We start from the raw sequence: 15,758 nt of genomic DNA, 5'->3' as shown, positions 1-15,758 counted from the left end.
AATTTGGTCTCTATGGATACCTTCATTTAAATATGTAAAATAAGTATAATACTTAAAGGTATGTTGATAAAATTGTTCCGAATCATTGTCTATAATATGTTTTGTGTCATTGTTATTATTATTTTTTATATTGATGAGTTAATTTAAAACTAGGTGTTTATTGGTCCAGCTTTTTGAAAAATACTCTGACAACCATATTTGGTCTCTATGGTAATTTTGATCAGAATACTTRGAAAACTAGATGGTATTTCACCCAATCTTTTGAAAATTGTCATGATAAACAAATTTGGTCTCCATGGATACCTTGATTTAAATAGATTAAATAAGCATAATACTTTTATAAAATACATTTAAAATTGGATTGGTTTCCAATTGTAATCTACAATTTAATTGTTTTGTCTCATAATTTATTTAACTGAAAACTCCATGGTTCTTGGTCCAGTTTATTGTATAATACCCTAATAAAACATTGGTATTATTTAACAGTTGTCTCCAATAATAGTCAATGGAGACAAGTGTTTAGTCTTATTTTTTTTGTAATTTATATTTTGTCCTGTTTGATAAAAGAAATACTAACTTAATAGGAAGGCTAGCATAGTGATTAGGAAGAAAACAGTTATTTCAGTGTGAGTAAATCTGTTTTATTAATGAGGAACACCTCACYAAAGGATAACCCAGCAGGGTGAAGTAAAAATGTTGAGAGCGTCACTGTGGTGGCCATATGGTGAGACAGCAGCATTGGAACCAGGGACCTTAAAAGGCTAAAACAAATTCCATATTATCCAACCGAAATTTAAGTAATGAGATACAATCCGTTCATGTAGAGCTATTCAAAAGCAATTTCTGTTACTTGTAATGGGGTCTACCAGCGCTAAAATTATGTTAAAGTGCCAGATTTTGTGATGTAGAAAATAAGACAAAGGGGGAGAAAAATCACTTYGTAACCATTTTTAAACATAATGTAAAATTAATGGCAGAACTAACTTATATATTTAAGGGGGGGAAGCAATAATAAATCTCTAAACACCTCTRGTAACTCGTCAATAGCTAGAAACGATCTTTGTAGGCTTGCAACGCTCCCTTGTTCTGTAAATGTCTTTTTAAGTGGAGTGGTGCATCCTGTTCATACACGGTCTTCGGAGCGCCGGGTCCTCCTCCTCTCAGCTGACTCCGGAGCAACAAACCAGAACCCGCAGCTGCTGTCATTAAAGCCTTTAACCGGCCGGCGTTACAGTCTGCTCAAAAAAGTAGAACCGAATCATCGATCGTTTTTACAGGATGGTATCGTGTTCAGATTCACCTCGCGAGCGATGAATAAAACGCGCGCCGAGGGGACCGGACGGAGACCGGCGGCGGTTGTGTTTGCTCCGTGCTGCTCAGTACCGCTTCTCGGGCTCGTCAGAGGATGGAGCGCTGGTTAAGAGGGGGTGGCAAGCCGTCCGTGTTCYGGTTTCTCCTCGGTCCTGTTCTCGTCCTCTCGCTCCTAGCGGTACAAGCAAGCTGTCACAGAACCTGCACACACAGAGTCCCCTCCGGCCGTGAGGTGAGCCTCGGCTGTATCTGTAACGCTCACTGAACAGTTTGTATCGCTGGGGCTGTTAGCCAGCTAGCTGCCTGAGCTAATTAACATTGATTTTATTAACTATAAATTCTATTACAGGATGTTTAAACYCAAATTGTATCGACAGATATGTTGTCGGAGAACCCAACTCCACATTCACACCGTTGTAAAGTTTTGTTTCTTTTCACTGTAATTTGGAATTTAGCAGTTAGTTGAAAAGCTAAGAGGCTAACCAGAAGCTAATCTGTTCATCCGGCTTAATTTACAGCATTATTTATGTATATTTACCCAATTAAAGCGATTATTCAGAAATTTACAATCAATTTATTAGCTCTAACTGTACAATTTAAGCCTAACTTCTCCTAGCAACAGCAAAAATTGTACGTCCGGGTGGGYATTTTCAAAATAAAAGCTCAACAAAGATGTAATTGTAAACCAGACAGCTGAAACCTTCACAACCCAAAGAGCCCTTTTTATCCTAAGTTCAGCAAATTTAAACGCATCYAAAACTAAAAACGTTACATGACCTTTTGACAAAAAGACAAATTTTAGTTTCTGACAAAATGTTGTTTTTAAAGAAGCAGTTTTAACATTTGAAATAAATAAATGATGAACAACTTTAAAAAAAAAAGAACTTGGCTACATTTCAATGAGATGAAAATTTATTTGTGAAAAAAGTATTTAGAAACTTAATGACAAAGGAAAAACATGATCTGAATATTATATTACTGGTACATTCTGTTTTACAAAATCAATGCAAATACATGTAAGACTGGAAACCAGTTAAAACCTGCAATTGGTATTATTTATTAGAAATATGTATTGTACAGTTTGACATTTTGTGCTGTCAGAATTGTTTGATTTTTTTTCTACTGTTGATTTCATGTGTATCAACAAATTATAAAACATAATTAAATGATTAATTTTACATTTATGGAGTTTTGACCGCAGTGCTATACTGTTACCTAATTTATTTAAAACTAGTTATACTTGTATATATTTTTATTGTCACTTTTATAATTATTTCAATGACGTCCAAATATCTTTGTAAAGGTTTAACGCCAAACTGCACACCCGAAATACACATACATGTAAAAGTATTAGTTTATAAATTCAGACAAAGTTATTTAGAGCCTTTGTGGAAGGTCAAACCTCTGAGCTATGCTAATATTTTCTAATTATTATTTACAAATGRTGAAAATAAGAGCACCAAGCTGGGTAGCTTAACATCAAGTTCAAAACTTACATTTAAAACAAATGTGAAAGAAGAGCTGTGGGGTGGATAATTCACAGTGGAAAAAAAAAAACAATTACATAACATTAAAGTTGCTGTTTACTTATTTCAGGTTGTCCATCAAGTGTACTTGAAGCCTGAGCGGTTAGCGAAGAGAAGCTCTCCTGACGACCTGCAGCTAAAGATAAAGATCGTCTACGACAGCAGCRTTGACCAGTAAGTTAAGCCTKGGCTTCATCTGGTTTAGTTACATGAACCACAGCTGTGAACAGTGCTCTGCAAAACTGTTCACACTGTTTGTTACATTTATTTTAAAATAAATTTTTAAACTGTCACCATGTCCTGGCATCTTATGAGACAAACAATCTGTGAAAATTTTGATCTCCCTGAGCAACCATTGCCATCTGAAGAAATTCTCAGTTTCTGACCAAAAACAACCAGTCGGAGCCAGGAGGCGGGTCTTAGCAGTGTCCATCAATCTTATGTACTTGCCACTAAATGTRCTAATTGCAGAGAAACAACTTGCCGTTACAGGAAAACCGTTTATCTTACCGTTTGTCTGTGGTGGCAGTGCTGACTAGGCTGAGGATTCACAATAAGCTATGCTAGCTGCATCGTAGCAGAGTGCAAGRGGTGATGAGTAGCACCACACAGGGGGTGATTGACAGCACTAAGGCCCTCCTTGTAGATCTTTGCAGCTCTTGTCAGATTATTTTAGTTGCAGAGAGCATAAAAACGTCTCTTTGGATTGTAAAATTGACTGACCCTGAYTTAGCGACATCGGGGGGCGAATGAAGTGTGTGACTGCAATGTGATAAATGYGGGACGGTTTAACGTATATTAATAATTTTGCTAAGGCACCACATATAATTTTTCTGAGAGTGGTTAATGTGCTCACTCTTTGTCTTCTCTTCACAGACTTCCTGCTGACAAGCGGAGACTGGTGAAGGTGAGAGGACATCTGATCACATCCTGTAAAAAAATTAAAATAAAAAAAAAAAAGGCTGCAAAGATAATAATGGCTGTTGGTAGACAAGGATATAAACCATCAGTGTGATCTTTCTAACAAATGGCAGCATTGTAGCCTCTTGTGATGTGGTGATAATGTGACCAGGGCTCAGCCTGAGGCCTCCAGGAATTTTAGACAATTGTAACCATTCAGTATGTTGCTGTGAGAATATAATACTAGTGCCTTAGACTTAATTATATCACCAAAATAAAGCTGATTAAAGGGAACCTATTTTGCTAAATTTACATTTTGCACATATTTGTACTTTTACGTTTCCACTGCTTCTAAAAACAGCTCATGTGTTTTTGGAAATATGTTGATGTTTTTTTTTGTTTTGGTGTCTGTAAAATGATCAGTTTCAAAATTTTCCCTATTGTCAAATCACAAATCAGCAGGAACTGCCCCTAACGTAGCAATCTCAGCAACCCAGCCGGTTACCTAGCAACCCAAACTGAGCTCCAGCACGTTTACCGCTGTTTGTGCTTTACAATGGCTGCTGGAAAAGACAAGTGTTTTGTTGTCAACTTACCATCCAGAAACCACTTGCTGCAGTCTCGTTAGTTGCACAGGAGTCTCTACTTCTGCTGTTCAAAGATGTACGGTTGTATAGTTGCACGTCTTTTCGCAGCCATTTTCAAATACGAGTGTAAAGGTTGACTCCGTTGGGGCATGGCCAGCAGTGGCTTATTTGTATTTAAAGTGACAGAGACCTGAAACRGGTCATTCTGATAAGAGCTCAAAATAGGCAGAACTGAGCAAATTGAAACATCACTAACTGAGAATGATTTTAAAAATTGTGATGAATATGTTCTATATAGCCCACAGACCCATATTAAACATAATRGGTCACCTTTGAAACATTTTGAAGTGCTGCACAAGCTAATAGTTGTACATGTTCTCTGTGGGTTGTAAATAAATATCTGCATGACTTTAAATCAGTACATCATTAAATGACGTGGTGACTTTCAAATAAGGGTTTGCCAATAAAGCGGCGCTGCTTTTCTTAATTTTGGGTGTTTGGCAATTGTCCGACACTTGCATGTGAAACCGATCTCATCTACCTCTGTAAAGGTCTGAAAATCAACCACTGAATTTTAGACCTTTACTGAATTCTTCCTCCATATTTGCTGACTTTTCAAACAAAAAATATCGGTATCGGCCAGAATCAGGATCGGCGGGTTGGGCTTTTTAAAGATTGGTGACTGGCCATAGTTTCCAGCTCTCTCTGTACATCTCTCTTCAGGACAAGCTGTTTCCTCAGGCCATCGACTACCTGCATAGGGCATTCAGCTTGAGGCACAGGGTGGGACCCGTGCTGCTAAGCAGGTACCTCACCATTCCCATCACCGGGTTTAGAATCTGGGCAACAGTTGGCAGATTTAGTAACTATGTTCATTTGTTTGTTTTTTAATTGGTGGAAAAAATGTCTTCCTTTACGGTTTTAGCTGTCAAATCTGGAAATACATCAGAAACCAGATAAACCTGTGCAAGGTTTAATATCTCTGTTTCTTTTCAGACAATGTGCAACCAACCAGTACTTGAGGAAGAGAGGTGACCCTCATCGATACTGCCAGGACGCCTGCGCAGACGTCACCCGGTGCGGTCCTGTCATCGTACCACAGCAACACCTGCAGGTCGGAAACAGCTGCGCAACGTATAAGTCCTTCTTTAAAATGCATTTAATGTTAAGTTAAAGGTAAACAGTGCTGGAAGTGGCAGAGAACAGAGTATTAAAGCTCCCATTTGGTGTTGATACCACTTATTGGAATGAAATGGGTTCTGAGTCTGTTCTGCATAAATGTCTTTATTTTGCTGAAATTGTGACTTTATTGTCCTAATATTATGACTCCTTTCTAACACTCTGTCGCAGATGTTGCACTTAAGACTAAAAAATAATTGTGAATTAAATTTTTACCCAGCTTTAGTAACTGTACTATTAAATGTTGAGATTATCTCCATGGACACCAGGAACTGGGTATCGGCCACCAAACTTTATCTGGTTTATGGACGGCCCTGGAAAGTGGAGGGTGAAGGCATCAAAGAGGGTTTTTAACATTTCTGTTTCTTTCTCAGCAATGTATGGTTTGCAGCGAGTCAGGGAAGTCCTGTGGCCCAGCGGGGCCCCCTGACGGCCCCGGGGTGGAGGGCTCAGACTTTGTGCTGTACGTCAGCGGCATCACCACCGAGCGGTGTGGACAGGAGAACATAGCGGCCTACGCTGCCTACTGCCAGCTGGAATCAGAGCTGGACCGGTCAGCTTAGTTAGTCTTTAACCTTGATAATGTCCAGGAATAAAGACAAATCTGTACTTTTTAACTCTCTATATGCGTGTGTGTGTGTTTTCAGGCCCATCGCAGGTTATGCCAACCTGTGTCCAGCCATGATCTCCTCTCAGCCTCAGGAGTTTGAAGGAATGCTCTCCACTGTCAAACACGAGATCATCCACGCTCTGGTTAGAACAGTTTCACTCATCTGACACACACATCACATCGCTAGGCCTGTCACAATAACACATTCTGGACGATAAATTGTCCCAGAGGTTATCATGATAAACGATAACATTGGTGTTTTGACACCATTAACGGAATATGTTCTGAACGCGACTTTCCCATGTTCAGAACACATTCTCAAAGATCAATGGACTTTAAATTCTAATAAATATTTAAGACTGGAACTGGAAGACATTTTAAATATCCAAATAAACAAAACGACAAATAAAATGAATTATGAAGTCTCTGTAAACAAAATTTTCCTTCAAAAAAGTTTAGTTGAGACCCAAAGTAGCTGAAAACTTTAGTTATCCAGTTTATAGTAGAGAGAGAAAAAACGATAAATCGGGCAAATGGAAATTTTTCAGCTTCTTCTAATTTATCATGTCATTAATTGATCTATTGCTTATTGCAACAGTCCTACCTATTAAGCTTAATTAGATTATTTTTCTTGATCTGGAGTACACTTCTTGTTTGCTTTTTTTTCTGAGTATTAGTCATACAAAACACTTCAAGTCATTTTTGTTACATTAGCCTTGCTGTTGTTGAGGAAGAAAGTTTCTCTCCATCAAAATCGACTATTTCCCGTACTCCAACATCTCTCTGCCCTACATGCTACTTCAGTGACTGAGATTTTTGTGTGTGTTCACCAGGGGTTTTCGGCCGGTCTGTTCGCCTTCTACCACGACGACGAGGGCAAACCTCTGACTCCGCGCTTCGCCAGCGGCCTTCCCACGTTCAATGAGAGGTAAACAGACGGCCGATCTCGCATCTTATCTGCCTGACACTGGCTGTGTTTTCATCCAATCAGCTTCATTTGTGTAGCGACGCTGTTTCCAGTCAGATTCCCCTCCTCTAACCTCTTAACCTTTGACCTACTGCTCAGCCTGGGCCTGTACCAGTGGAGCGAGGCGGTGATCAGGAGGGTCAGCCGCCTGTGGGACATCAGAGGAGGAGAGATGGTGCGGCACCACGTGCATGTCCTGGTCACTCCTCGGGTCGTGGTAAAGATTAGTTTCTCTGCTTCACAGGTCCACTCTAGAATTTAGTAAGTCAATGATTGATTTCATGGGGCTGTCTCTAAATTTTTTGATTCTCTTTTAAAGAGGCGGTATCATGTAAAATTGACATTTTTGAGCTTTCCATCATGTTATAATGTTATTCCCTCTTCAAAAATATACCTGGAACATTGCCGTGATTCTTTCACGAATGTTTAAGAAATTCTTTAATCTCCATGGCAACCATTCAGCTGTGCGAAATACCTGGGTGGACCTAGCCCCGCCTTCAAAGCTCCTCCAAGCTGCATTTTCCAAACTCCCGGGCTTCTGCCTCCCAGAGGCAGTGTGGGGGAACTGTGATGAATTGATTATCAAAATAATTGTCAAATAATTGACTAATTGCCAATTTGTGTATACACTCTCAAAAAAAAGTCAATTTGCTGAAAAGACAACACAGCGGGAGCAGTATTAAAGCCCAAACTGTGTAATTAAGATTTAAAAACTTCTGTCTGTAAACATGTTCAAAGTGACGGTTTCAGCTTCACCTGGTTCAAATTCTGTAGACGTCACAGCTATTCAGATTCTTTTACTATCCAGTTAATCGGTTAATCAAAAAAAGAGCAACAGAAGCAGAAAAGCTCTGATGTTAAAACTATTAACTTTTCCTACAAATGATCAAGCGTACACAAAAAGAATGCTAAATTATTGCATTTTAGACAATAATATATTGTTATTGCCTAAAATAATACCATATTAATATATAACATTAATGTATTATTTAAAAACAAAATTGTTTTCATGTTTTCTGTAGTTTTATTACTGTTTAAAATAACCAAATGAAAAATATGCAGAATGTGCATATTCTGCAGAATTCTTTTATCTCATTAATGCTATGGATAATCGATAAATACTCGTTTACTAATATACTGTAATTATTTTTACAAGGTTTAATTTGGCAATAACATAAAATCCCTGTGAAATGCACTGAAGCCTCTGAGGTGACAAAATGGGAGACAACAGGTTTGACTGGTCTCTAAAGCGACGCTCTAACCTTATTTTGGTTGTTCTTTCTATACGCCCAGTGTGTCTAAAATTTCTTTGTGTCCATTTTGGTTCTATTTTTTTGTCCATTTTCTTAACAGCGTTTTAACTGAACCCTGTTAACTTGACAGAAAACCCAGTGAGACTCGGATGTGTTCAGTAATACTTCAGTTTGGTCTGGATGTCGTTTTAGCCAATGTGACGGAGTCACCGGGTTGTCTGTGTCGCTCCTGCAGGAGGAGGCCAGGAGGCACTTCGGCTGCCCCATCCTGGAGGGGATGGAGCTGGAGAACCAGGGTGGGATGGGAACTGAGCTCAACCACTGGGAGAAGCGGCTGCTGGAGGTCCGTACCTTCTGCCCACTCGCTACATTTTACTAAACGCCAAACAAACCCGACTTGTTCGTTCCTCCTCGTGATTCCGTACGACTCTGTCCAGAACGAGGCCATGACGGGCTCCCAGAACCTGGTCTTTTCTCGCCTCACGCTGGCCCTCATGGAAGACAGCGGCTGGTACCGGGCCAACTACAGCCTGGCCCAGAGGCTGGACTGGGGCCGTGGCCTCGGCTGCGACTTCGTTATGAAGAGCTGCAAGTTCTGGATGGACAGACAGAGACAGAGGTGCTGTTTAAAATAAGAATAATGATTCCAGATGTCAGGTTTTGTTATTTTTACTGCCAACTCTCAGGGTTATTTTTATGGAACAGTTTGGTTTCCTTACTAAGCAGTCTGTCATAAAAAGTATCAGGATAAATAATCTGAGTTTATTCTGCAACATTGTGATACTTAAAGGGACAGTATTATGTAAAATTTACTTTTTTGAGCTTTACACATTGTTATAATGTTATAATAATCAAAAACATAACTGGAGTTTTGCCTCGATTCTTTCACACATGTTTAAGAAATCTTTTAATCTCAATGGCAACCATTCAGCTGTGCAAAATGCCTGGATGGACCTACAAGAACAAAGCTTCTCCTTGGAGCTACAGATTCCAAGTTTTCACTTCTCTCCTGTGTGACTCCCCCACTCGGCTCCTTCAGACTAGCCAGCAGCAATTGGCAAACACCTGGTGGACCTGAGCATCAGCTGAGCTGTTTATAGGAGCCATGTCTCTGTGAAATGCTGGTAAAAATGTTGCTAAAGGGTTAACAGAGGAGCCATGTTGTGATGACTTTCTGAGAGCAGTGTTTCAGAAAGAGTAGGAGTTTTTAAAGACACAGAGGCCCAATTTGAAGGCATTAAAACTATGATGTAAAATCTTTCAAGTCGTATTTGATATATACCTAATTGATTGTGCTATAAAATGACACTATGGGGCTAGAAAACGCATAATACTGCCCCTTTAATTTTTTTCTTTTTGATATTTTCTGATCATGCTTCACTTCCTCAGTTTCTCCCTTCACTGTTGTTTTTTTCAGGGGGCACCCTGTGACCCCGTTCTGTGACACGGTGCGGGCCTCTCCTCTGCAGCTGACCTGCAGACAGGACCAGCTGGCAGTGGCTGTCTGCAACTTACAGAAATACCCCCAGCAGTTGCCCCTGGAGTACCAAGTGAGTCAAAACCCTTTTCCCAGCAGCCGTTTCTCTGATACTGTGCATCTAAGCTTGACTTTCTAGATCGTCACTATACAAATTTTATTAAATAACTGGTTATAGGCTTTTTGGAAAATTTACAGATTGGATATTTTATCAATAGAATTGGCCAATAAATGAAAACCTAATAAATGAAAGCCTATTGAATGAAATACTTTTTTTAGTCTCTGAGCTAAAAAATAAAAGCTCTSTCCCAAACCTTAACCCATTTCCAGTCCTCCCACCCCTTAAAATAAAAACATTACCAAAGAAATGACATACCCAAGATAAATTAAAAAGACATTTCCCCCTCAAAAAGAGAAAAAAATGCTCTCCCCATAAAAAACGTAAAACCACCCATTAAAAAAAAGAAAAAAATACAAATAACCAAAAAAATATATTCACAACCTGAAAAAAATAAATTGGTAATCAGTTCAAAAAAAGTATACATTATCAAATATATAAAAAAAAAAGATATAATAAAAAATATATACATTTCCCTCCAAAATTTTAATATTGCCAAACAATAAATAACTAAGAAAAGACATTCCTATGTGCCTCGTGGTTTTGTCAGTATTTCGATCGGATCCCGGACGTTGCTGCAGATCAGCTGTCATTCTACGGGGGCGCTGTGGAGATCGCCGATTTCTGCCCTTTCAGCCAGGAGTTCAGCTGGCACCTCGGCGGAGAATATCAACGAAACTCGTACTGCAGAGTATCGGAGAACCAGCCAGGTGCGGCTCACATCGAAAGAAAGATGATAATAGCACACATAGATAAAAGATGATAATGGTGAATCTAGCGCTCTGAACATCAGCTGATGTCTGAGTAAAAGTAATTTAACCGTGTGTGTGTGTGTGTGTGTGTGTGTGTGTGTGTGTGTGTGTGTGTGTGTGTGTGTGTGTGTGTGTGTGTGTTTAGACTCATGGAGGAATTATGGAGCGGAGCAGTACGGCCCGAACTCTGTGTGTCTGTACCAGAAGTCGGCCTTCGTCATGGAGCAGTGCACCCGGAAGATGATGTATCCAGACTGGGGCTCCGGATGCTACAAGGTGCTCAGTTTGTCCTCATGTGGCGAACAGCCACCTGGAGTCTGCTGAGATGTCTCTCATGTCTATATTTACTTATGAAGTTGCATAATAAGTTTTAACTTGCGATTTAAAGTATGCTTCTAACTAAGTTAACAAAAACGTATTGTTTTTTGAGGTGTGAAGAATGCAGAACGATAATAAGATCAAGAGGAAGAGGATGGATCACTTAAACTCTGGACTGCAAATAGAAGTTCAAACTTTTTCTTTTTATATTTTGATTCCTGTGGCAGCAATAATGTTTTATTGCTGCCACAGGTTGGCGCCAGTACTTCAGCTACATTAGGATACTAATTCATATTAACTAAGTAAAAGGCTTTCTCAAGGTTGTGAGGTCTCCCTGGTCCAACACACTGGAATCCAATAGCAGTCATAAGATAAGTGCAGTCAKGTTCTCCAGAGTCCTGCTAACGACCTCATTATTTGACTCAGGTGTGTCGAAGTAGAGRCGCRTCTAAAGGTTGCAGGAGTCCGGCCCTCCAGGCCTGGAGTTGTCCACCCCTGTGAGGGCCAAATTTGTAGCATTCTTGAACCGCGGCCAGAGTTCACACAAAGCTGTTGCTGCCCCTCCTGCAGGTTTCCTGCTCGTCTCAGGGCCTGACGGTGTTCGTTCAGGACCGCTCCTTCCTGTGTGTGAGGAAGGGTCAGCAGCTGAGCGTCAGCGTCCGGGTCAACGACTGGGTTTACAACGGRGTCCTGATCTGCCCCGCCTGCACCGACTTCTGTGACGACTGCCCCCTGCCCCACCAGCTCCTGCCCATCAACGCCTCCAGGAGCAACCCCATCGGTCAGTTTCACTCAGGGCTTTAGACACTAAAGCAGAAAGTTATCAATTAATGACTTGATCTTCAGGCAACTGACTGCATCAATCGACTGACGATTAATTTAAAACAAAAAAACTAAGTTCTCACTTGTATCAAAAGGGCCGACCGTCTCCCAGAAGATGAAGGGCACAATTTTTAAAATGCTGAATTAAAAAAAACAACATTTTGTCAGCTGTATTAAATACTGACAGAATAAACATTAAACTGTGATTCTAACTAAACTTAGACATATTTATAAAAAAGTAACTTCTTAGGTTGCTAAATAGAAAAATCAAATATGAAAAGGATAATTCAATTAAATTTAACTATTTAATTTTCCTTTGGGATAAACTATTTTTAAAAAAATGTGTGAACCACTTATCTCCCCGTGAACAGACGCATGGTCAAACAGATAGGTTGCTCTTGAAGGAAAGTTAGTACATTAACTCAGGACAGCCCTCAAAATCAAAMGTGTTTTTTATTGTCTGTTTTCGTCATGTTACATTTTCCCCTCTGCGTTTCTGWCGCCACATCCTGACCTTTGTAGCACAGAAGTCATTTCTGAATGGTAAGTTGACGTTGCCATGCAGCTCGGCTAATTGAGCATTATTAAGGTTAAACTTAAGGAGCTTGTCGAGTGTTTATATTTCTAAACAGAACCACATGAAGTACATTTTTCATCCCACACCGGACTCAGTTTGGACCGTTTGACTTTCCCGTTCTGATATGGCTCTGCCATCTTTAGTTCCTGTGTCTGCTGGCTCCGCTTAAGGATTACCAGCGGCGCCCTCTTCTGGATGGAGGCCAAACTACACTAAAAAAAGTCCTAAGCAGACATTAGGACTTCATTGACATTTAAACGTAATTCAATTAATTGTTTGCATCCCTATTAAAGAACACAACATTAATTATCTGTGTTTTTTTGCTTTCAGATCCCTGCTCCAGTTCTCCAGGTCTGGCCATCACTCTCTGGCTCCTTCTGCTCAACCTGCTCCCTTTAGTGGCTGGACTGTTGATCTGCCACTGGAGCTGATGAAACACACACAAACACACACACACTCTCACAGTAAAGTAGCTAAAACTCTTCTGTACTGTAGCCCTCAGAGGACTTAATGACACACCTTGTTTTTCTTCTGTATTTGGTTTTCTTTCCTTTTAACYCGAAGCTGGGAAAAAACCTTTTTACATCCCTAACTCTCTCTCTCCCTCTCTCTGCTTCTACACTTATTGTTTCCACCTTCGACTCAACGTTTTTCCTCTCAGGATCTTTGCTCTTCCATTCCTGTGTTTTGGGGTTTTTCCAATGACGAAACTGTGTCTGCGTGTCTCAATACCGTCTGCTGCAGAAGGGTGTGTTTACATGCACTTCAAAAACCAGGTTACACTCTTTTCTTTTTCGTGTAATTGAGAACTCTGGTTACTGTAATCATAATGTAAACACTGCAGACACACCTACACAGGTTATTGCTGGCTAGGGGAGGTACGGTTATTTAATTCTGGCAGCTGATGTGGTTACTTGCAGGTAAACTGTTCCTATTAAAGGGAATGTGCATGTTATGAACCAATACTTGTCTCTTTTCAAGGCTGCGGTGCGTTGATATTGATGTAAATATGTAGAATTATTTAAAATTAACTTTTTATTGCGAGAAAAAACACAAACGGATTTCTATCAAGTTAGTAAAGCAAAGGCTAGCTTTTGACTTTCATTCTTTTCTTGAATTCACGTGTCAAAGCGTCCTCCCCTTTTCGGATAAAAGTTAACTGCTTTCAACACAAGCGTTTTGTATCTGGCATTAAAATCCATCCTGCATCATCAGAGCTCAGTTAATTACGTGCTTTCAGTCACTTTGACTGTTGCTGTTCAGTCACAAACATGAGTGAAATTCATCTGAATAACATTTTTGTGAAGTTATGTTTCCAACGCACACAAACAAAACATTCAGAACTTCACCCACACTGCAACCTGTCATCCACTGATCAGCCAAATCCAGAGTTGAATGGGTTCTCGCTTGTATTTTGGCCTATCGGGATGTGCTAATGCTAGCAAACTGTCCTAAGAATTTAACATTGCTCAGATAGTTTCCAGATTTGTTGCGTTGCTCTTCAAATTTCAGGCAAGTCATTCCCAAATCTTGGATTTATGAATGTCACAGTTTCAGCTGCAATTCAGAAAGCCGCCGAGATTTTATTGTCGTTGTGGCTAGTTAGCATGCTAATCTTGTTTAGCAGCACAAGACGCTTCATTTTGTTTTTTGSTTTTAAGTATTAAAGGAGACCTGGCAGAAATAAATGCAGAACAGCAGTACTTGGTATTTAGTGGAATACCAACGGACAGGCACAGTGACGAATGGTTTATCGTCCTGTGGCTGTCAGCATTTTAAATGGGCAGCGGCCATTTTGAATTCAAACTGAGTAGCCCTGATAACTCTGATGTTTCTAATTTCAAGAAGTGTTCAAACTGATACTAATTATTTTTACTTTAAGTACAAAAGGAAGTCACCATTAGGGGTCACAGTTTTTTGCAGTGCATGTAAACATGTTTTCATAACTCTTATATTACAGGGAACAGAATACTTATTGGATTAAAATGAAATCTAATTTTTTTTTTCATTTGAACCCTCCCACGGTCTTATGAGACRGGGTCATTTGGACCCCTCAAGTTTTTTACCGTGTRCGCGGTCTGGCGAGGTCACACCGACCCCGGGTGCATTTTTACGATTGTGTTTTTTTTTTTTTTCTTTTTGTCTACTTTGTGGTTTTGAGAACTGACGGTCTGACTTCCGACCGTGACATCTTTCGCACTCCTGAGCGCCTCGCTGAGTGAAACGCAGCAGAGTGTTCGTCTTTCTCCCAGTAGAGGAGGACCACGATGGATGGAATCTCTCCAGCTTGAACCCATTGTAAATTTTTTTTCTTCAACCTCTCAATGCTCAGGTTTTATATTTATTTGTCTCCTTTCATGTTGCACTAGAAGTAGAATCGAAGATATCAACACTACAGCTGGATTTCAAATCTCCTTTTGGACATTTTGTTTTGTTTTTATTCATTAATTTTGGATGGCGACAAAGAGGAACACTAGAACGTTTTTTGTTTGTTTGTTTGGATTTTTACACTAGAACACACTCCTGAGGCAAGACTGGAAACTGCGCTGTTTGGTGACCCCTGCTGGCAGCAGTGGGGAACAGTTTAAAGCTTTAGAATGTGAGGCAATCTATCACACAGGAACGTTTTAAATTTGTGAGGTGGAGTACCTGGCGTTTAAATGAATGACCTCTCTTGTTGTGAGCAGACCTCRGGTTTCATTAATGAAGTCATTGAATGAATCTGTAGCTCTTGTAGGAATAAGCTGCTCATACTCATTTTTTTTTCTGAAGTATGTTGAATTTCTCCTGAGCTGATTAATCATTCGCTGCTTTTACATACAAAGTCAGAACCTGGATCTCGTCACACTCAAGTTAATGGGGTCTTGGTTTTATTTTCCTCMGAAAATWTTTTTTTGTAGTCCAATCRGCTGATTAAAAACTACAATCACTGAAGCACTTTCTCTGACATCCTATCAAAAGCTATTTAACCAGGCAGAGCGGTACGCTTGAAAGTTTGGAAAACCTTTGTCATGCCTCGGCTTCAGTAATTTGTACGTGCGTACTGCTGCGTGTGCTACAGGTTTCACATGAACCACCAGAAGAAAAACTGTTTAGCAAYGCCGTTTTATAAGCAGGGAAGCCATATTTGTGAAATTCCGACTTCAGGCAGTGTTATTCTTAAATACAACCTGTGAATTCTGACTTTTGAGAAAAAAAAAGAAAAAAAACGGGCAGCAAAATTCCTACTTGGACGTTTGGAATTGAAYACAAAACTCTKCCGGTACTTGGGATGTTCAGCGTAGCCATCGGTTCGACYGGTTTCCTGACATTTCTACGCACATCTAAATCCACTTTTTGTTTTTCTGTCAGCTGTGAAAGT

At 39.9% G+C, this 15,758-nt stretch overlaps 1 protein-coding gene across 2 annotated transcripts; it reads left to right on the top strand.

Moving 5' to 3' along the window:
• The first annotated feature begins 1,148 nt into the window (after window positions 1-1,148).
• Window positions 1,149-12,884, top strand: lmln (leishmanolysin-like (metallopeptidase M8 family)). Of its 2 annotated transcripts, none has more exons than XR_532875.2 (16): window positions 1,149-1,543; window positions 2,908-3,011; window positions 3,714-3,744; window positions 5,048-5,130; window positions 5,321-5,438; window positions 5,878-6,056; window positions 6,151-6,256; window positions 6,947-7,041; window positions 7,180-7,297; window positions 8,569-8,676; window positions 8,771-8,952; window positions 9,751-9,883; window positions 10,479-10,696; window positions 10,826-10,956; window positions 11,569-11,779; window positions 12,728-12,884. XR_532875.2 is itself a non-coding variant. In XM_008402280.2 (16 exons), exons 1-16 carry the CDS (start codon window positions 1,406-1,408, stop codon window positions 12,826-12,828), a joined length of 1,998 nt encoding a protein of 665 aa, XP_008400502.1. In that variant the 5' UTR covers window positions 1,156-1,405; the 3' UTR covers window positions 12,829-12,884. The 2 variants fall into 2 exon arrangements, 1 of the variants encoding a protein (XP_008400502.1); XM_008402280.2 differs by having other exon boundaries at window positions 1,156-1,543; window positions 10,479-10,638.
• Window positions 12,885-15,758: the final 2,874 nt, after the last annotated feature.

The sequence above is a fragment of the Poecilia reticulata genome, unplaced genomic scaffold (assembly GCF_000633615.1).
Source record: "Poecilia reticulata strain Guanapo unplaced genomic scaffold, Guppy_female_1.0+MT scaffold_207, whole genome shotgun sequence".
In the NCBI taxonomy this organism is placed as follows: domain Eukaryota; kingdom Metazoa; phylum Chordata; class Actinopteri; order Cyprinodontiformes; family Poeciliidae; genus Poecilia; species Poecilia reticulata.
Note: the sequence above shows the minus strand (reverse complement) of the source record. Positions and strands in the feature narration are given on the sequence as shown.